Source organism: Colletotrichum paranaense (genome assembly GCF_030867605.1).
Source record: "Colletotrichum paranaense strain IMI 384185 chromosome Unknown Scaffold_17.1, whole genome shotgun sequence".
Classification (NCBI taxonomy): domain Eukaryota; kingdom Fungi; phylum Ascomycota; class Sordariomycetes; order Glomerellales; family Glomerellaceae; genus Colletotrichum; species Colletotrichum paranaense.
This window is the reverse complement of record NW_026848975.1, coordinates 644,035-663,629: the sequence shown is the minus strand read 5'-3', so window position 1 is coordinate 663,629 and position 19,595 is coordinate 644,035. Positions and strand designations below refer to the sequence as shown.

The 19,595-nt window shown below is 54.2% G+C and overlaps 8 protein-coding genes across 8 annotated transcripts; 3 read left to right on the top strand and 5 right to left on the bottom strand.

Annotated features, from left to right (window-relative positions):
• Window positions 1-251: 251 nt before the first annotated feature.
• CPAR01_15032 (uncharacterized protein) lies at window positions 252-2,461 on the top strand (the record flags this gene model as incomplete). Its single annotated transcript, XM_060499282.1, has 3 exons — window positions 252-366; window positions 829-942; window positions 1,011-2,461. The coding sequence occupies 3 exons, from the start codon at window positions 252-254 to the stop codon at window positions 2,459-2,461; spliced, it is 1,680 nt and encodes a 559-aa protein (XP_060342207.1).
• Window positions 2,462-3,354: 893 nt separating this feature from the next.
• Window positions 3,355-4,786, top strand: CPAR01_15031 (uncharacterized protein; the record flags this gene model as incomplete). The annotated part of the gene is made up of 3 exons (XM_060499281.1): window positions 3,355-3,554; window positions 3,720-4,470; window positions 4,556-4,786. The coding sequence occupies 3 exons, from the start codon at window positions 3,355-3,357 to the stop codon at window positions 4,784-4,786; spliced, it is 1,182 nt and encodes a 393-aa protein (XP_060342206.1).
• Window positions 4,787-6,291: 1,505 nt separating this feature from the next.
• On the bottom strand, window positions 6,292-6,399 carry CPAR01_15030 (uncharacterized protein; the record flags this gene model as incomplete). The annotated part of the gene is made up of 1 exon (XM_060499280.1): window positions 6,292-6,399. One exon carries the CDS (start codon window positions 6,397-6,399, stop codon window positions 6,292-6,294), a length of 108 nt encoding a protein of 35 aa, XP_060342205.1.
• Window positions 6,400-6,593: 194 nt separating this feature from the next.
• Window positions 6,594-7,494, bottom strand: CPAR01_15029 (sorting nexin-3; the record flags this gene model as incomplete). The annotated part of the gene is made up of 3 exons (XM_060499279.1): window positions 6,594-6,622; window positions 6,750-7,071; window positions 7,261-7,494. Coding segments are annotated over 3 exons (585 nt in total), but the record flags the coding sequence as incomplete, so codon positions are not given.
• A 1,413-nt stretch (window positions 7,495-8,907) lies between these two features.
• On the bottom strand, window positions 8,908-10,570 carry CPAR01_15028 (uncharacterized protein; the record flags this gene model as incomplete). Its single annotated transcript, XM_060499278.1, has 2 exons — window positions 8,908-9,218; window positions 9,277-10,570. The coding sequence occupies 2 exons, from the start codon at window positions 10,568-10,570 to the stop codon at window positions 8,908-8,910; spliced, it is 1,605 nt and encodes a 534-aa protein (XP_060342203.1).
• Window positions 10,571-13,281: 2,711 nt separating this feature from the next.
• Window positions 13,282-16,470, top strand: CPAR01_15027 (dolichyl-phosphate-mannose-protein mannosyltransferase; the record flags this gene model as incomplete). Its single annotated transcript, XM_060499277.1, has 4 exons — window positions 13,282-13,550; window positions 13,618-13,907; window positions 13,965-15,718; window positions 15,928-16,470. 4 exons carry the CDS (start codon window positions 13,282-13,284, stop codon window positions 16,468-16,470), a joined length of 2,856 nt encoding a protein of 951 aa, XP_060342202.1.
• Window positions 16,471-17,013: 543 nt separating this feature from the next.
• Window positions 17,014-17,274, bottom strand: CPAR01_15026 (uncharacterized protein; the record flags this gene model as incomplete). The annotated part of the gene is made up of 1 exon (XM_060499276.1): window positions 17,014-17,274. One exon carries the CDS (start codon window positions 17,272-17,274, stop codon window positions 17,014-17,016), a length of 261 nt encoding a protein of 86 aa, XP_060342201.1.
• A 197-nt stretch (window positions 17,275-17,471) lies between these two features.
• Window positions 17,472-19,376, bottom strand: CPAR01_15025 (GDP/GTP exchange factor Sec2p; the record flags this gene model as incomplete). The annotated part of the gene is made up of 1 exon (XM_060499275.1): window positions 17,472-19,376. One exon carries the CDS (start codon window positions 19,374-19,376, stop codon window positions 17,472-17,474), a length of 1,905 nt encoding a protein of 634 aa, XP_060342200.1.
• Window positions 19,377-19,595: the final 219 nt, after the last annotated feature.

Here is a 19,595-nt window from a genome sequence, read left to right as displayed (position 1 = left end):
TTCAGGATCCCTCTTATTACGCCCCGGGGCCCTTTGGCCTTCTCACACACACACACACATACTTTACACCACTCCACTCAAATCGCCATTCGTCTCATACACGCACCCGGCCTTTGGTTTTTACAGTTGATCTTACTCTAGAGGGAAGAAACAAAGGGCCACAACGAGGAAGGGTGGAAAAAAGAGAAGAAGAAAAGACAACTTGCTCTCGCGGGATCCTCCCGTCTGTTGCCCGCGGTGACAATTTCACCATGGCGCATGCCCAGGATTCCCAAGAGCCCCATAAACGGAAACGGGACGCAGACGACGGCGGCGCTCAGCCAGCTCACTCTGATCGCATTCCCCAGCCTCCTCCGCCTCAGTCAGGTATGTGTGGTGCGCCAGTGTGTGTGTGATCCAAGAGTCGAAGTCTCCAGCAAGAAAACCAAAATCCAAAAAAGAGAGCAAGAGAGCAAGCATGTCGCGATGCGCTGAAGGACTATGAGCCGTCGATCTCAGCCTTCAGCTGCATCTCGTCGTTGTCGTCGTCGCGCCCGGAGGCAATCGAGGTTAGACTCGCCATTGATCCCTCGCCCCGGCCTGCCTGCCAGCGCCGCCCGCACCTTGTTTTCTACCTCTTCATTGTTTCCCCAAACTTCATCCCTCCCGTCTCCATCTTCGTCTCTTCTCCAGCCCAGGCTTTCTCTCTCCATCTGCATCGCGCTTGTTCCAAGCCCCTTGGCAATGCTTAATTGACCTGTGGCATGGAATCTTGCCCCATAGGCCATACCCGCTTGCGCTGCATCTCATCTCGTTCCATGAACTAGTACTAATTGTCAACTCAAAAAGGCAATGCATCCATCATCAACTACCTATCCAAAGCCAGTACTGGTAGACTCCAGCTCATTCAGGGAGAGCCTGACACATTCTCGGATGTGCTTGGTTTATTAAATCAGTACGAAGGTACGGTTTTCCCCTTTCCTCTTGTCTGTGGGGTATTATGGAATATCATTCTCAACGGTCAACAATAGGAGTCCTCAATAGACATGAGAGTCTCGCGGCAAACTTGGGCGCCAAGCTCACCGGGCCCCGTCTGCTGAAAGCTATGGAGGGAGCTTTTGAAGGTCCCATCATTACCAACCCACCGCCTCCATACGGCGCGGCACCCGTGAGCTGGCTCGATATTGTCACCTTTGCCAAGACAAATCCTGAGAAATTTGTTCTCACCACCGGACACGACGGCGAGCGCACGTGTCAGTTCTACCTGAACGGCATCCAGACGCAGATTCTTGAAGATGACTGGCGGCTCATTATCAACGGTGCCTTGGACAGGTTCTCCGTGGTGTCCACGGCTCCCCTGGAAGAGGATGAGACGGCCGAAGTCGCGACACTGGAAATTGTGGAGCAGCGACTACAGGTTCTCATCAAGAAAGCCGATGAGATCGCCAAGAGGGCACGACAGCTCAACTACCACTTGAGCGGCCGCAGAGCCGGAATCAACTCACGTCATGGCGGACAGCAAGGAAGCAGCTCGGCCTTTCAGTCCGTCAACCACTCCAGAGGCCACGTTGCCCACGGAGCTGGTTACGACCTTCATGCAGACCTGCTCCAGCAGTTCCTGTCATCTTCCCAAGCCTACCCCCCTCGAGTGCCCTCCAGCGCCGGCCTCGAGCAGGCCCATTCGACGGGCCAACACACGCCGCCCGCGACGAATCCTCATCCGCACTCACTACCCTTGCAGGGACGTCCAGTTGTCGTGCATGCGCCACCGGTCATGCCACAGAGAGATCCGTCGTATGACCCGTCGTCGCCGCACCGGGCCATCATCACCGCAAGGATAGAAAAGTTGAACAAGGGAGACCAGATTTGGCCGCCGTGCGACCGCTGCCGCAGGCTCAAGTCGCCGTGCATCAAGCACCTGACGGCTTGTCAGGGCTGCACGAAGAAGCACGCCAAGTGCGGGTGGAAAACGATTACCGAGGAAGAGATTGTCTGGCTCAACCGCGAGGCCAGCAGCAGTGCCGACGAAGCGCCGCACGTGGAACCGAGCCCGGTTCAGCCGGCACCGGTGAGGACTCTACGATATGATCCAACACAGGACGACGGCCGAACCCACGAGCCGCCGCCGCAGCCTCAGCCGCCTACGTCGTCTTCCGCCAATCTTATGCCGGGAGGAGGAGACGTATCTCGGCCGGCTAGCAGGGGCCAGCCGGACCATCGCCAGCGGTCGCCGTTAGACCCTGGATCTCGAAGCAGGACGAGTAGCTTCATGGACGTAGAGCAGGAACCACCCCCGCCGATGAATCACAAGCCCTGGATGCCGGAGCCGCACCCGCACCGCGGAGAGCAGCAGCATCAGAACCAACTGCCCAGTCTGAAGAACGATCATATGCTGCTCAGCCACATGGCGTCGGCTGCGACTGCGGCCGCTGATGCGCGGGATGCTACCTCGACCCCGGCGAGCAGCATGGTTGGACGATGAGCTAGGAAAGGACACCATTTGCGGCAGATGACTTGTCTTCTCCGTGGAACATGGAACAGGCCGCCCTAGCAACAACACCATGCTCTTATTCAGAGGGATAGGATGGGGCAAACAGGATTCGAAAAGAGCGTACCGAGTGTGTGTCTGTGTGCGCAATGTGTGTAGTGCGTATAGTGCGTATGTGCGAGTGCATTGCGGGATGCGAACCAAGGAAACAAAAGCAAAAAATCAGATAAATTCATAATGATATACAGTAAGCTCACTACAGTGCTGTATCCAATTACTCGGTGGTGACGTCCAAATGGCTTACACTTCCATGTGCGTGGTGGTGTTTGAGTCTCAACACGTTAGGTAAGCATTGTACCTCAAGCCGTAAGACGAGGGAAGGTAAGGTAGCAGGGGGCAGTTACTTTGACGAATGACAGCGACTGGAAAGCCACATGAAGCAGGGGCCACACTTTCACAGTGGTGACAGCCGGCACGCCGGGTAAAGTGGGCCGCACAGATTGAAATCTGAGCGTGGCGCGTCGTTCCATCCGTATCTCAGCACGCTAAAGCAAATGGTGGACGGGGATAAGAAAAAAAAGTTGCCCAGCTCCTATCCTACCTTAGATTCCCGTCCCGTCATCAAGGACGAGCCGTTCCCTCGCATCCAACCTAACCTCCCGCGACATGATATCGACGTAACGGTGCCTCCTTCGATATCAACAACCGCCACCACTTTCTTTAACCTCCCATTATCCGAGGCTCGCCACATAGAATACTGAATTCCTCTTACATCTTATAATCGACTCTTCGTCTTCCTACTAGCCGAAGCTATCCTGCTACAGCAACTGGAATCGCCTTTTCCCCCCGAATCGCCACACACTTTCTTCCTCCTCTCTACCGCCTGAATGGCTCACGCTCCCGCATCCGCCGAATTCATGTCTGCAAGAGGCGACCGGCCGGCTGCGCGCCGCGCCCCGGATACAACTTCGTACCCGACGTCCCGCGAGACGGGTGATATCATCCCCGACACAAAACAGAACCCGGCTGTGGGGGGCGAGAAGGAATCACCATTCGCAAAGTCATGGGTACATTTCGTTGCTGGAGGGTACGTCTGAAGCATATCTGTTCTTCTCTTCCCTCGTTATGCTCCGTCCATTCCCTTTTCGTTGGACAAAACGGTTGAAAGGGGGTTCTTGGGATAGGAAAGAAATTTTGCGTGAGGGGGCCGCGCCACAAGAGAAAGCTAACAAGACTTCTTCAACCCTTACAGAGTCGGAGGTATGACGGCCGCAACACTCACAGCACCACTCGACGTCCTCAAAACCCGCCTCCAATCCGACTTTTATCAAGCCCAGCTCCGCGCCTCCCACGCCGCTCGCGCTCAGGCTGTAGGCACCCTCTCCCCCTACCGCGCCGCCCTTTTCCACCTCCGCGAGACCTTCCAGATCCTGGGCTCCGTCTACAAGATTGAGGGTCCCCGCGCGCTCTTCAAGGGCCTCGGACCGAATCTCATTGGCGTCATCCCCGCGAGGAGCATAAACTTTTACACCTACGGCAACGGCAAGCGCCTCATTGCAGAATATGTCAACGGCGGCGAGGAAGGGGCGGGCGTCCACCTCGCAGCGGGCGTGCTGGCCGGCGTGACGACGAGCACGGCGACGAACCCCATCTGGCTCGTAAAGACCCGCCTGCAGCTCGACAAGAACGTGGCGGAGAAGAGCGGCGGCGTGCAGCAGAGGCAGTACCGCAACAGCTGGGACTGCATCAAGCAGGTGCTGCGGACCGAGGGCGTCCGGGGCATGTACAAGGGCATGAGCGCGAGTTACCTGGGCGTGGCGGAGAGCACGCTGCAGTGGGTGCTGTACGAGAACCTCAAGAACAGGCTGGCGGCGCGCGAGGAGCGCATCGTCGCGAGCGGGAGGGAGAAGACGTTTTGGGACCAAACGGTGGATTGGATGGGGAATGCTGGTGCTGCTGGCGGTGCCAAGCTGGTTGCTGCCATTCTTGCTTACCCTCACGAGGTATGATTTACACGATACTCTCTCTCCGATGATGGCTTTTCGTCATCGGGCCACTTATAACATACTCACTGACACTACCTACTAGGTTGCGCGAACGAGACTACGACAGGCGCCCCTGGCCAACGGACAGCTCAAGTACACTGGCCTCTGGCAGTGCTTCCGCGTCGTCTGGATCGAGGAGGGCTTCATGGGCCTGTACGGCGGTCTTACGCCGCACCTGATGCGCACCGTCCCCAGCGCGGCCATCATGTTTGGCATGTACGAGGGTATACTACGCCTCTTTGGCGCCTCCAGCAAGGCTAGCGCGAGCTTGTGAGAAGCCCCGTCATGCCCTGCCGATGGGGGGTTCCCGACCAACGACCACCAACACTACCACCAAACGAGTTCTCACTACACGCCGGCGACGATTATACCAGACCTGCGCCCGAACTCCTCTTTGGATGTAACAACCTATTGTACTATAATACACATCAACACACACACACACACACACACACACACCAACCCTCACGACCAAAACGATCGACGCAAAAAACCATCGCAGCTCTGGGAAATAAACGGAACGGATCGGGACTCAACGGATCAAGGGGACGAAGGGCTTTTCGACGATTCTCTTCTCATCCCCCTCTTTGACGGCTGTTTGACGAAAGTTTGAGGGTCTCTTCATGTACGATACGAGCTGAAGGCGAAACGATCCCTAGACTTTCTTGGTCTGAAAGGACGACCCCTTTTTGATCCATAGGGGTGGAGGCAGCTCTTTCACGAGAAGCGTGATTTGAGCCCCCGCATGATTCACCTCACTGGTTAACACTATTCTTCTAGGGGGAGAACGAGGGGCATAAGAAGGCGTTTTGGGGGGAATAAAGGGGAAACTCCCTCTATTGTATAAAACCAGTTTTAAAGAAAAAGAGCCCATGAGGTTTCATCTTCACTAGATGGCAGACGGTAAACATCTGTGTATCATAATGTAAAAAAAGGAGAAAAAAGGAGCAATTTCAACCCGTCAAGCAGTCCAGTTACGATAACGTGCTCTGCAGCGATTCACATTGTAGTACGTGCAGTCGAGACATTGCAATAGACCATTGAATTTGATGAGTGGGAGTTTGTCTGGCGAGGAGGGATTCCACCTGCCTTTTTTCTTCACAGCCTCTTCCAAGACAAAGACCCAGGTCTGATGTCTGAACTCCCTTCTCAGTTCTTGAAGCTCGCTTAATTCGATGCTAGAGGGTTCCTTCCTTCCTTCACCAATGCAAATTTCAACGCCATGTACCCTAGAGCTCGTTGCTTTCCAACATTTCAATCTCGAAAAATGTAAAAAAAGGAAACAAGACTCCTCCCACTGTCAGGTACCCTATAGAAGGAACAGAAAATTAACCTTCAGAAGAAAGCAAGAACTGAGTTACTTGCAATCCTCTTCCTCCACGGAAATGGGATCACCAGGCAACAACAGTCTCTGCACTACACCCGGTCATACATGTATAATCCGTTACTGGGTATGGGTCGTTTTGTCAACAGTCATGATTCTCAAATTTTTCTTCATTTTTTTTTGCTTGATAACGCCCAGCCCAGCCTCTCCCTCCTCCTCCTCCTCCCCCCTCCCCCCCCACTTCCACTTCCACTTCCTCTTCCTCTTCCCATATCGAGGAGATAAGCAACGCTGATGCTGTCCGCCTCGGCGGGATTTCGTGCTCGGTGCAAAGAAAAAAAAGGGTGTAGTGAAGAACCCAAGCTTCTTTTGGGGGGGGGGGGGGGGACGAAAGCTGTTTTTGATGGGATAAAGCTGAACATCAACAAGCAATAAACACTACGATAAGGAAGAAACTAGAAAAAGAAGAAAGAGAAAACTCGCACACCAATGGCCGTAGACATTGACTGAACCCCCCATTTGCTTTTATACCACCCTTCAATTTTTGTCCAATCCACACGCATCCCAGGCTCCACCCACGTCCCAGGTTCCAAACAATAACCCAGGCGTTCAAAGGGGCTCATTCATAAGAGATGGAGCTCTTCGCAGTCAGCCCTTCTTCGAGCTGCGTGTCGGTGCGATGGTGCTTGGGCGGCCTCTTGCGCAGTTTATTCGGTGATCGCGAAACAGACGAGGAGAAGCTGACGCGGAGCTTCAGTCACCACGCGTTGCGGTCCCAGTTGGGATCTGTCCCAAAATCACGTCAGTTCATGCCTTCTACGCCTCGATATCGTTGCAATCCACCCCGATAGCCAAGCGCAGCATCACCAAAGACTGTGCGCAGACAATCACAAGCCAGAAAGCCAGCCCTTACCTTGAACAAAAGCGGCCAAGACCTTGCTGCCCGTCTGCAGAAGCGGGTGTCCGACGACGATGCGCAAGAACTTTTCGAGGCCGGCGCGGCGGCCCTCGATGACGTCGTCGCTGAAGCGGTTCGTAAACACCTTGCCGGGCAAAGGCGGGATGGTGACGCGGGCGCTCTCGCGCTCGAGGATGTCGCGGAAATACTCAAAGTCGGAGTAGCGGCGGCGCACGCTCGAGGCGCGGAGCTTGAAGGCGGGGATGTTGGTGCGGCAGACAATCTCGTAGTCGGTGTACATGCTGCGGCCCATGCCGTGGGTTCTGGGGTTGCGGACCTGGAGGGGAAAGGATGTTTGTTAGATTGTGCGAACTAGATCCCTTGCTTTTGGGCGCATGCGACAATGGCCGGGCAGGGGAGCTGTGGGAAGGGTGAATAGAGAGCATTGGAGAGGCATTATCGTGACAGGCTAGAGAGGACCGGGGGTTGCGCTGCAGCTGTGGAAAGCTTGCTGGACGTTTCTCACCTCGATCTCGAGAAAGTTCTCCGGCGGGCCGTAGATTTCGTCAAAAGACTGTTGTCGGTTATCCGGCATTGCCTGCATGATGGGCCGGTGAAAGCGCGGCGAGGCCTGTGATCCGGTCGGGGAGGTGGGAGAAGTGGGCTCAGCGCTGGGAGCGCGAGCGGCGTTCTGGCTTCCGGAATCCGTTTTGGCGGCTTTGTCCTCGGTGGGAAGAGGGGAGTTGCGGTCGGCGAGGCGGCTGTTTGTTTCTCACGTTCTTTCGCGCGAGGGATGGGCGGGGGAGAGGGCGTGGAGACTGTCGTCGAGGTACGGTATGCGCAAGCGCGATATCGGGTTCGGTGGAAACGGCTGCTCTCTTCTGTGCTGACTGCTGTTCCGGGATACCCTGCTCCTTCTCTTTCCTGTAGCTATTGTCTGCTACGAACCGGTGAGACTTGTCGTGTGACTGGGACCTTTGTTCCGAGGCGAGGCGATGTGAGGTGAAGTTGTGTTGTTCGTTGTGGGAAAAAATGTCGAGGTGGGAGGGAGGTGGGGGAATCAAGGCGGGTGCGAAGTGCGGCCGATTACGACAAAAATGGGTGGCAGCAATCAAGCAGTGTGCGGCGTGGTTTACCTTGGTCTTTGGGTGCCTGTCACCTTACTGTAGCTGGTGGAATTGCGGGGGAGCGATATGACGAATGCCAGTCCCGGCCGCTGCCGCAATAGACCGGTTTGCTTGATTATTGGGAGGAAGAGGCTGAGCCGATGCGCCTTCTGAGGGTACGAGGTGGGGGGCACTTCCTCGTAACTGTGAGCGGTACGGACAGCGGTACGGGGTAGCGCTGCCCAATTGAGCAGGTGGGGGTGCCTTGTGGACCGGGAGGTATTTCTGGAGTTCCCAAGTGCACAGCAAGTAAGGGTAACTACTCAGTTATACACCACTTTCACTTTGATTGAACGGGTCTGGGTGTGTAGCAAGGAAAGTAAAACTGGACTGGCTCAATGGTCTTCCTTTCTTTCCTCGCATTTTATAAGTTTCACAGGACTGACTCCCTGGGTTCCAACCAAATCTCAAGCTGCTGTTGGAATTAAGGTTGGATTCGCGTTGCTAAAATAGATATCTTTTACCCCATTCAGCAGAACCCCAACTTTTCGGAACTACCTTTCTTTCTGCAGATCGCCCTCATTGTATCTTAGCCTCGTGTGCCATATTCGTCCACTCCTCGATGCTAGCATACAAATACATTCATTGACCACCAGCAGGTGCAGTGTGTATGTTGGACCACTGCTAAGGCACCCTGCTCACGTCTCGTGGCCAGTGGGCCTCGACCATTCCAGTCTTCCGGCGTCGGGATCACACTGCTCGCCGCAGCAGACGCCACAGACCGGTGGTAAATGGGTAGGATGATGCTGGGGCGACATGAGTCCTCTGAAAATAAGCAACCAGTAAACGCCGAGTTCTCACCTCCAAGCCAATCCTCTATTCGTGTTTGTACACTGAATTCACCACGTTCCCGAAGCCTGGTTCTGACAGCTTCAGCTTCAGTAACCTCCTCCAGCCGAAGGAGTTCACGCCGTCATTTCATGTCCGAAATGCTCAGGACCTCAGACTTCGGCATCTGAGACGTGCGTCTTGCCCGATCGATCCAGCCATCGTTGGCCCCTACCCGCTCACTTCTTGTCCGCAAATCTCTGGTGAATAGCACGGATCTGCTCCTCGACATTCAGGTTGTGCAGGTGGTTGATGTGAGCCTGGCTCTTGCCATCAGGATTACCATCGAAACTATGAATCGTGGCCTTTTTGCGCCGAGCAGCCTCTTCTTCCGACAGGGGTTGGCCGGTGACGCCGTCAAAGACGTCGCTTCTCTGACTGGCAAGTCGCTTCAAGTTGTTTGCGACATCCGCCGTGGACAAGTTGGTCGTGGAGTATCTAGCTTCTGCCTTTGCCTTTTGGTCCTTCCATTGAGGGTCCAGCAGTTCAACTACAGAAACTGTTAGCAATATTCAACTTTCATTCTGCAAGGCAGCTGTCAGGCTTACTCCTCATATGATCCTGCAGCTCATCCATGGGAATTTGCTGCTTGCAGTTCGGGCATAGCGCCATCTGGACACTCTGTTTGTTGGCCGCTCGTTGGAGTGCGCGGGGCACGTAGTTCTCTTTAATCTTCATCGGAGCAGTTCCGCCACGAGCTTCTGCGCGTGCCTGTTGTTCTCGGGCACGTGCCTCTGTCCTCTCCTGGATCCTCCGCTCTTCCTCCTCCTCTTCTGCTGATCGTCGCGGTGTGTCGTCTGGATATCCTTGGAAGCCTACTGGTGCTTGCGCCTGGAATTGCTGCTGCTGCTGCTGCTGCTGAGGCGCATAGCCAGTGTGAACTGGTAACGTCTGAGAGGTCTGGGGGTAGGCGTTGTACGAGGTTTCCTCATCGGGCATGGCCTCCTCAATGCGAAGATTGGTTAATGATGCCTTGTTCCTCTCCTCAAGGGAAGCGTATTGCAGTTCGGAAAGATTCGTCGGAGGCGGCAGGTTCGCGGACTCGTCGGCATCTGTGAAGACAATAGTCTCGACAACCACAAAGTCGTTCCAGTCGATCCGGGCAAACTCAAGCTTCTTCTTCTCATCTTCCTCCTCTTTCTTTACCTTCTCAACTTCCTGGAACTTTGAGTACTCGGCACGTTGCTTCGCGCGGCTCAGAACATGGTACTTGTCGTCGATGTTTTGCTTGATATGGTTGATCCTCTCTTGCTCAATCTTGCCGCCTTCGCCACCCAAGCCGCTGGCTCTCAATAACGCTGTGTACTGGTCGACCTGATGTTGGAAAAAGTTGTGGAACGTGTGGTTCGGAATGAGGAATTGGAACTGGGGGTTTCCGGCCTCGCGTTGGGCAAGCTGGGTCATAAACTGGCGACCATTCTTCGCGACAAATAGGGCGGTCAATCGGATGACCTCGAGATCCTTCTGATTGATGCGCGGCATGCGGGCCGAGAACTGGAAATCAGGAGGCTTGGGCGGGCCTTGGGGCTTCTGCTCGACGGGTGCTGCTGCTTCGTTGGCGCGTCCTGCTGCGATGGCGGTGCCGCGGCCGGCCTTGATCTCATCAAGGCGCCACTGATAGAATGCATGGTATGCGTCGGTATTGTTAAGGAAACTGAATTTGGGGTTGGAGCGCTCCTTTTCGCGAATTCTATCCTCAAAGATGAGACCGTTTCGCGCAACGTAACCTGCCGTCTTTTCGAGAACATTACGAATCTCGCGAGGCGGCAGAACAACACCGGTAGGAGGCTTGAGTTCGTCCAACACGGCGGCGGCGTCGCCGTTGGTCGCAGTCGAGGCCATGTTGTGTGGGGAGGGCGCTCGCAGTTCGGAATGATGTTGTCAGGAGGCGGCGCGTTGGGTGGAAGTCGAAACGAAGGCAAAGCTCACCAGCCGCGTTCCTTAACTTTTTTCGGAGGTTCCCAGGCAACCTCGACGCCGAACCGGCTGGCAAGTATCTTAGTCAGCCGATTTTTGGGAGGACGCGGTGCACGGGCCATACTGGTTTCCACCTGCATATTCGTCGCATTTGGCCATCTTGGGTCCTGTGAACAACCTCAGGTGGCAGGTGGTTCTCCATGACACCTATCTTACCTTCATAGTGAACAATTTTGCTCATTATCATCACCAAGGCCCATGGCGTGGCGGGGAATGTCCTCGTTTGAATTGCCCCGCTCCCATGGGTCACGAGTTCGAGTCTCGTGAAAAATTGCTAGTATCGTTATAGGTTACAACTGAGGAACAGTACGTAACAATGATCTAGTGATTTTCGTAGGCTCCCCGTGAGGGGGGCTGAGCTTTTGCATCTTTCTTCCAATGAATGATGGATAATGATATCTTTTGGTCTAGACTCTTCTTATCGATGTGGAAGAAAGTAGGTAAGTCTGTTGGTCCTCGGAGTGCCGTCAAGCTTCTCTCACTTACACCACGGCAGTGCGTTAACCACTTCTTCCGAATCCCCGGCCTTTCAAGAGTTTGGTTGACATATTTTGCAGGAACCAAAATCGATGGTCTTGAGTAGGTTCTGAGCCAATCATGATTTCTGCTTCTAGGAGTTGTCTCAAAGCGGGAAGCAAGGGATTGTCATCAGAGGCATATGTCTAAGAATGAAGGGATGCCGTTGAAGCTGCATTCCGATATCCCAAATTCCACCTGCTCACATACCTTGGCGAGGCATTGAACAGCCACTCAACCCGTGCCACTCGCTCTCCAGCCCTTTGAGGCTCGAGCAAGGTGGCTTTATGATGTCTCGAGGATGGCCAGTTATTCACCAGAGGCAGAAAGGCTAGTTGGTGGCCATGGCGATGTTTTCATCGCGTTCTGCATATGGGGGCTAAAATCGATGTCGAAACCTCCATATGCGGTGCGTAACACTGCTGCAATGGAAATAGATTGTGGGGCCATTTGGTGCAGTTGAGAAGGATAGGCCTAGGTGAAGTTGTGTGAGGTAGAGTTGCCTTACGTACGCCGTCTCTTTTTCAGCCGCATTGTACCGGTGCACAGGCCAGCGTCCATCAATAGTGGACATGGAGAGCATGGATGGGGTGCATCGCGCCAGTGCGTCTACGCCTAGGCGGATGAAAAGCTGAACTCTGTCAGTACCTAGTTGGGATAGGTACCTTAGGTATTTGAGGCCGGTCGCAGAAAGAACAATGGGCAGCCACAGCACGTCTCCCGCCGTCTACATTTGGCGCTAGAGGAGCACGGGTACGCGGCCGGAGCTAAGATAACGCAGCTCCAAAGCAGGTACTCCAAGACATTGGACGGGCTAAAATTTATTTTATCTCCAAGGTACGTTTATGGATAGCTCTCTCGTGTTAAGGACACTTGTCCAACAACAACCATGTCTTCTTGTACGTTAGATCGAGGACAAGATCAATGGAGAGTATTGCGCTCTGACGGTTATGTGGGAGGAACATCGAGACAATACCTTACGGTGTAGGTATGAGTAGTTGGGGTCCAGGGCTTTGCTACCACCTCACATGCTGATTGACAATCAATCGGTACCACCGTGAAGCGCGTAAAGTGCTTCTTACCTCAGATTGGCAAACTTCCAAAGGTAACCCCCGGCGCATCGGTGGGGTGTAAGGTGGTCCAAATATACGCGTCCACGGGTCCCCCCCTTACCCGAGCTTTTTAGGGATCACGTTCACTGTCAATTCGAGCAGCATATCGATGTACCTCACGGACTACTTTGACCACTGACATGATTCTATTCCTTTTATAAGTGAGATGGTAGTGTAATGGAGGTAGTGAGCGACCGAGAGAGAAGCGTCTGCCTTGCTTGTCCGCACGTCTACTCCGTACTGAGTGCCCGTACTGTCTACTGTCTAAGGGGTCGACCCAGCCGTAGGGAATCGTGGGAAGGGGGGCGTGGATGGACTCAAGGGGGGAGGGGGATCACTGGATGGAGCCAGGAAGGTCCCAGGCAGGCCCTAGCTTCAACCAATTGCTGGCTGTCAAACCACATGGGATGAGGCCACTTAAGCTACAACTCCGACCCTGACCCCCTTATCCTCCCTTCCAGCCTGGCCTCCCCCCAGCTGTCATCAGCTTCCGCGGTCTAAACTTTCCGCCAGGCAGTGAACCCAGATTCTACCTTAACAGTTACTTCGTTTCTCTACGGATACCTGCCCCTGCTCCCTTTTTCTTCCATCTACCTTACTCCAACCAGGAAGAAAAAGCATCCTCCTTTTTTTTTCTTCTTGTTCCATTGAGGGCATTCTTCTACTGAGCCCGTCATTCACCTTTGCTAAATGACGGCCTTTTAATCCACCTCTTCCCTTCTCGACTTTCGTTGATCCCTTTTCCCACTTCCCTGCCACTCGATCGACGCGAGAAAACCTCGCCTACCATTCTCACCTTGCTAGGTGCTGACGACCGCTCTCCGCCTTCGTCGTCTACGTCGCCCGCTACCAAGTCGTAGCTGCCGTCGACGTTGAGTGGACGACATTTGCGCCCGCCCCGAATAGTCCGACCCTCCCCCCACGAATCGATACTCCTTCTCTGCGAACATGGCTGCCACCAAGCCAATCCGCTCTCCGAGCCCCAAGCTCGAGAAGCAGGCCAACGGTGTCAACGGCATCAATGGCAACGGCAATGGCCATAGCAAACTCCCCGTCAAGCGCGAGTCGAGCTACAAGTCCGACGGTGTTGAGGACAACGATGTCTTCCTCCTGCCTGTTTCCGACTACCAGATCATGTTTGGCTTGACCATCCTCGCCGCCATCGTTCGCCTGTTCCGTATCTACCAGCCCACCAGTGTCGTCTTTGACGAGGTCCAGTAAGCACACACATACCCCCTTGCCTCCCTTTCCGCCCGCATTGTCGCTGACGCCTTCGCTCTACAGTTTCGGTGGCTTCGCTTCGAAATATATCAAGGGCAAATTCTTCATGGATGTCCACCCTCCTCTGGCCAAGATGCTCATCGCTCTCACCGGTTGGTTGGCTGGTTTCAACGGCGACTTCGACTTCAAGGACATTGGCAAGGACTACCTTGAGCCCGGCGTTCCCTACGTCGCCATGCGCATGTTCCCGGCCATTTGCGGTATCCTGCTCGCCCCTCTCATGTTTCTGACTCTCAAGACCACCGGATGCCGCACCACTACGGCTCTGATGGGCTCCAGTCTGATCATCTTCGGTAAGTGCAAAGTGCCTCCTCACGCACATACGAATCACTGACCGACACTCCTTCCAGAGAACGGCCTTCTTACCCAAGCTCGTCTCATTCTCCTCGACTCTCCTCTCATGGTAGCAACCGCCTTTACCGCCCTCTCCTTCCAGTCCTTCACGAACCAGCATGAGCAGGGACCCGAGAAAGCTTTCCAGTTGAGCTGGTGGTTCTGGCTCCTGATGACTGGCCTGGGTCTGGGTACCACCGTCAGCATCAAATGGGTTGGTCTATTCACCATTGCTTGGGTTGGAAGCTTGACCCTCGTCCAGCTTTGGGTTCTCCTTGGAGACACCAAGAACGTTACGCCGCGCATCTGGGCCAAGCACTTCATGGCTCGCGCCTTCGCCCTCGTGATCATCCCCGTCGGCTTCTACATGGCCATGTTTGCCATTCACTTCCTTTGCCTGGTCAACCCTGGTGACGGCGACGGCTTCATGAGCTCAGAGTTCCAGTCTACTCTTAACTCCAAGGGCATGCAAGATGTGGCCGCCGACGTCGCTTTCGGTAGCCGTGTCAGCATCAGACACGCCAACACACAGGGCGGCTACCTGCACTCCCATCCCCTCATGTACCCCACCGGTAGCAAGCAGCAGCAGATCACTCTCTACCCCCACAAGGATGAGAATAACCTTTGGCTCCTCGAGAACCAGACCCAGCCTCTTGGAATCAACGGCGAGCAGATCAACGGAACTCAAGCCTGGGACAACCTCCCCGAGCCTGTCTTTATCAAGGATGGCGATGTCGTTCGCCTTTACCACACTCCCACATTCCGTCGTCTTCACTCCCACGACGTCAGACCCCCTGTGACGGAGGCTGATTGGCAGAACGAGGTGTCCGCTTACGGCTACGAGGGCTTCGAGGGCGACGCCAACGACTTGTTCAAGATTGAGATTATCAAAAAGCAGTCCCTCAGCGCCGCTTCCAAGGAGCGTCTTCGCACTATCGAGACCAAGTTCAGATTGGTTCACATCATGACTGGCTGTGTACTCTTCTCCCACAAGGTCAAGCTCCCTGAGTGGGCCTCTGAGCAACAGGAGGTCACTTGCGCAAAGGGAGGTACCCTTCCCAATAGCTTGTGGTATGTCGAGTACAACGAGCACCCGCAACTCACCGGCGACAATGTCGAGAAGGTCAACTACCGTCACCCTGGCTTCTTTGGCAAGTTCTGGGAGCTTCAAAAGGTCATGTGGAAGACCAACGCCGGCTTGGTCGAGTCTCACGCCTGGGACTCGCGTCCTGACTCGTGGCCCTTCCTCAAGCGCGGTATCAACTTCTGGGGCAAGGATCACCGCCAGATCTACCTGATGGGCAACCCCATCGTGTGGTGGAGCTCTACCCTTGCTGTCGTTATCTACGTTCTCTTCAAGGGCATCGCGACTCTCCGCTGGCAGCGCAGCTGCAACGACTACTCCAACACCACGTTCAAGCGATTCGACTACGAGATCGGCACTGCGGTTCTGGGTTGGGCTTTCCACTACTTCCCGTTCTACCTCATGGACCGTCAGCTGTTCCTTCACCACTACTTCCCCGCCCTCTACTTCGCAGTCATGGCATTCTGCTCCATCTTCGACTTCGCCACCGCTCGAGTCTCGCTCGCTGGTATCCGCAAGAACCCTGCCATCAACCGCGTCAGCGCTGTTGCCTTCTTGGCGCTCACGATCGTCGCTTTCGTGCTCTTCTCTCCTTTGGCTTATGGTAACGCCTGGACCAAGTCTGAGTGCAGCCGGCTCAAGGTTGTTGGCACATGGGATTTCGACTGCAACAACTTCTTTGACGACGTAAGTAACACTACTGCTTTCATTCCGAGTAGAGGGGTACCGGATAGGGGGTTGTAAGAGCCAGTGATGAGATGAGACAAATCTTGGCTCAGGCGGGATCGATGTTGAGAAACGGTTGATAGCCAATTGAAACGAGATTTGTCAAAGCATCTTTGGTAGGGCTTGTGAATCTGATGGAATGAGGCTAACATCACTTTCTGGCATTACAGTACTCTCAATACACTGAGCTCCTCACTCGCACTTCCGCCGCTGTTGGAGCCACGCCGACGCCTATCAAATCCGAGGCTCCCGCCGCCCCTGTAGGTGGTCAAGTCGGTCAGATTCCCATTGGCGAGGCTCAGAAGGAGCAGGCTGAGCCGGCCGTCTCGGGAGCCCCTGGACAGAAGGTTCTGTCCCGCGAAGAGAAGGTTGAGTACCGGGACCAGGACGGCAACCTCCTCGACGAGGCGCAGGTGAAGGCGTTGGAGGGCAAGGTCGAGTTCAAGACGAAGTACGAGACACGAACACGCGTCGTTGACGCAAGTGGAAACGAGGTGCAGATGCCCGAGGGCGGTTTGCCCCAAGAGCAGAACGTCGCTCCTCCTCACCCTGACGTTCAGGGCGTCGACCAAGAGACCAAATCCAAGGCCGACGACTCAGCCGCGGCGCCCAAGGTCGCCGAGAGCGTCCAGGGCCAGAGGGAGGCCGAGCAAAAGAAGGCCAAGCCCGCAAGTGATGGCGGCAAGGAGGCTACTGCTCAGGAGGAGCTCTGAACTCTAAACTTGAAAAAAAAAAAGAAGGTGATAAAAAAATCTGGGGCTGGACTGTAATGGCCTGATGAGAGGGGAAAGTTTGATCAAATTCATCTTTTGATCTCACGGATTTTCTCGCTTTCTGCGTCGCAATTCGCCCCGTTGTATACCAGCCGTGAATGGGAGCGGACAAGACGGGATGGTGGAAATGGGGGTCGGCCACAAAACGCCGAAGCTTTGTTTTTTTTTTTTTTCCATTTGTTAATGTAAGATTCCAAAAAGAAATGACATGTCCAATAAATGCTGCTCCTAGGTGACTTACCAAAGATACTCACCCGGAACCTGAATGTGTCTCTTGTATCTCGACGATGGAGCCTATGTCGGTCATAGCCACTGGAAACTGAGTTGGAATAAGATGCGTCTTATCCAACGGTAGTCGTTATACCTTTCACCATAGGAATGAAAAAGGCTCTCTCACAGTTCAAGTTGCAATGCAAATAGACAGGTTTTGAAGGTTCATCCAATGCTCGAGGCATCATCATCTTTGGCATTAATAAGAAGGCATTACGATGCAGTAACCTTGTATCTGTGATCCCCCCTCCCATCCCCCTTTGTTCCTGTTGTTTGTCTAGCAACTTTGCCTGCTTTGATCCAGCCTTCTTCTCCTGCTCCCATGACGGCAACTGTTTGCTTGTCCTCCCTTTTTTCGGAATGGGACACAGTTTTTGCTCTCCAAAACGCCAATGCCCCCTTCCTAAATGGATGCCCAGAACGATTGAAAAAAAGGAAAAAAAGAAATAGGTGAATTTTGCACCCTCTGTCCATCCTATTATCACGTTTCCGTGAATTCGCTCTGCCTCTTCCTTGACTTCCCCCATGTTGTTCTCCCGTTTGGTCTTCATTATGAGCCCCGGCATTTCTGCAATGGTGGCGTAGGGTGTAATTAATACAGTATCGAAGATTAAGTGTATGTGGTGCGTATCAGAAATCGGGGATCGATCGTTACGATAAGTCGCTCATGATTATGCTGTGGCTTCGACCTTTTCCTCGTTCGTCGCAACGATAATTTGCTGCTCCTCTTGGATGGGAATATTGATAGACAGTCGTTTCTCGCCGTCCTTCTCTGCAATAGAGCCCGTCTCTGGCGAAGACGACAGTGTTGAGTTTCGATTACTCGGGCAAGGCGTCTCTGGTCTTGCTAATGACTCCTCGTCATCCAGCTGGCTGGCCGTCTCCTCGAGGGGAGTGGCAAAGGGAGTAGCGTCATCATTGATGTTCTCCGAAGGCGTCACTGCCACCTCTGGTCCACTGTCTCTAGACTCGCTATCATGGCTAGTCCGAGGGCTCTTCTCCAGGGGTAGTGAGTGATGATGACTGGCCGGGACGACGCCACCACCGATTCGGGACCAAAACATCTGTTCCCGCAGGCGAACGCTTTCCTCCCAGGCAGCCTTCTCTGCGTCTTCGTCCTCCGCTCGCCAGTGCCCGTCTTTTACGATACGCAAGAAGTTGAGGAAATCGCACGTTGATCTCACACGACCTAAGCAATATTTGCAAAGAGGGTATCTCTGAGCTGATTCAGACTCGCTGGTTCGGAAACGGTATGTTCGCAGGTGCTCTTCATCCTTCCGTGCGTCGCCACACAGGGAACAGGGGTAGAACTGCGGCTTGACAATTGAGGCAAAGGGCGCATTGGCAGGAATTGGCTCCACCACGATTGAGCCATCGCTCATGGCATTCAAAACGCTGCGACGCGCAAGCCAGGACAGGCCCGGGGCGATGTCCAGTCGGAGTGTCGGCTCAACATCCTCTGCCAGGACACGCTTGAAAAACTTGGTTTCCTTGAGAGCCGGCGGGGGCGGGCCCACGTTGGCTGAGGCCGTGCTTGAGACAGAAGCTGGGGTATTCGGGGTCTGCGGCGATGACGTAGCCGGAGTCCCAGCCGTGGATAGGGAAGCAGTTGATGCATTGGAAGGGTGAGCGCTTGAGGTGCTGCCGCCCATGCCGAGACCCAACCCACTCAGACCGTTATATGAGCCAGACGAAACACGGCTACCAGCGCGATTCCTGGACAGCTTTGTAAGGCTAAGAAAGTCCTCGTAAGCTCCTAGATCAGTCCTAAGAACTGGCTGAATGAGATGCGTCAAGCTAGTAGGGTACGTCGGCGAAGACGGATCCAAGAGAGGCGAAGCGACGAGGCCTTCTGAGCGATCATCATCTTTCGTGATATCGGGTTTACTAAAGCCGGGAGAGGAAGGAGCTGTGCCGGTTGTAGTATCATCTCTTTCGAGCATCATCTGCTCCATGACGTGCTTTAGGTCTGCTAGTTGCTGTTGTTGAGAGGTCAGCAAGGCCTCCATATCGCCAAGCTGAGATCTCAGATTGTCGTTCTTTCGTTGGATGGCCTCCTGCTCCACCCTCGCCTCCTCTTTCGCAGTAATGACCATGTTGTTGGCCTCCTCGAATAAAGCCGTGGAAAGACTCTCCAACTCTTGTTCAATCCTCTTTTGCTCCTTCTCAGCATCCTCTCGGAGTTTCTTCTCTTGGTTCACACGGAGCATGATGGTCTTCTTTTCTTCCTCTGCGGTCTTGCGACGAATCCAAATATCGCCCGCAAGCATCTCTCTTTGAGATTCGTTCTGTTCTTCTAAATGTTTGATTTTCTCGCGTGCTCTTTCCAACTCTTGTCTTGTGGCGGATAATGTGTCGTCGAGGGTTGTCTGGTGGTTGATGGCGTTTATTAACTTGGCGCTCAGGGTTGCGACTTCATCATTCAGCTCGGGATGCTGAGCAGCATCGGCTTCACTAGCGGGACTCATAGCCCGGCTGCGGGGGTCAGGTAGTGTACTCAGCTCGCCGTCATCGTCTGGAGGTGTCACTGTTGTCGTGGGTCGAAGTGTCGGCGAGGATGCTACTGAGGAAGACATGATGGGCATGTCGACAACGGAAGGTGCTTGACTCGTCGTTTTCGTGGCTCGTGGGCTTGGTGACGGAGATCGAGCTATTGAAGAAAGAGATCGAAAATGGCCAAAAGGTCTTCCACCGGGTTGAGGGCTGGTATGTTGTGCCCAGCCAGCGACGGCGATAAAGCTGTGCCACACAAGATTAGTTACAGCCATTTGACGGCGCTGAGTGCAAAGTGCAAG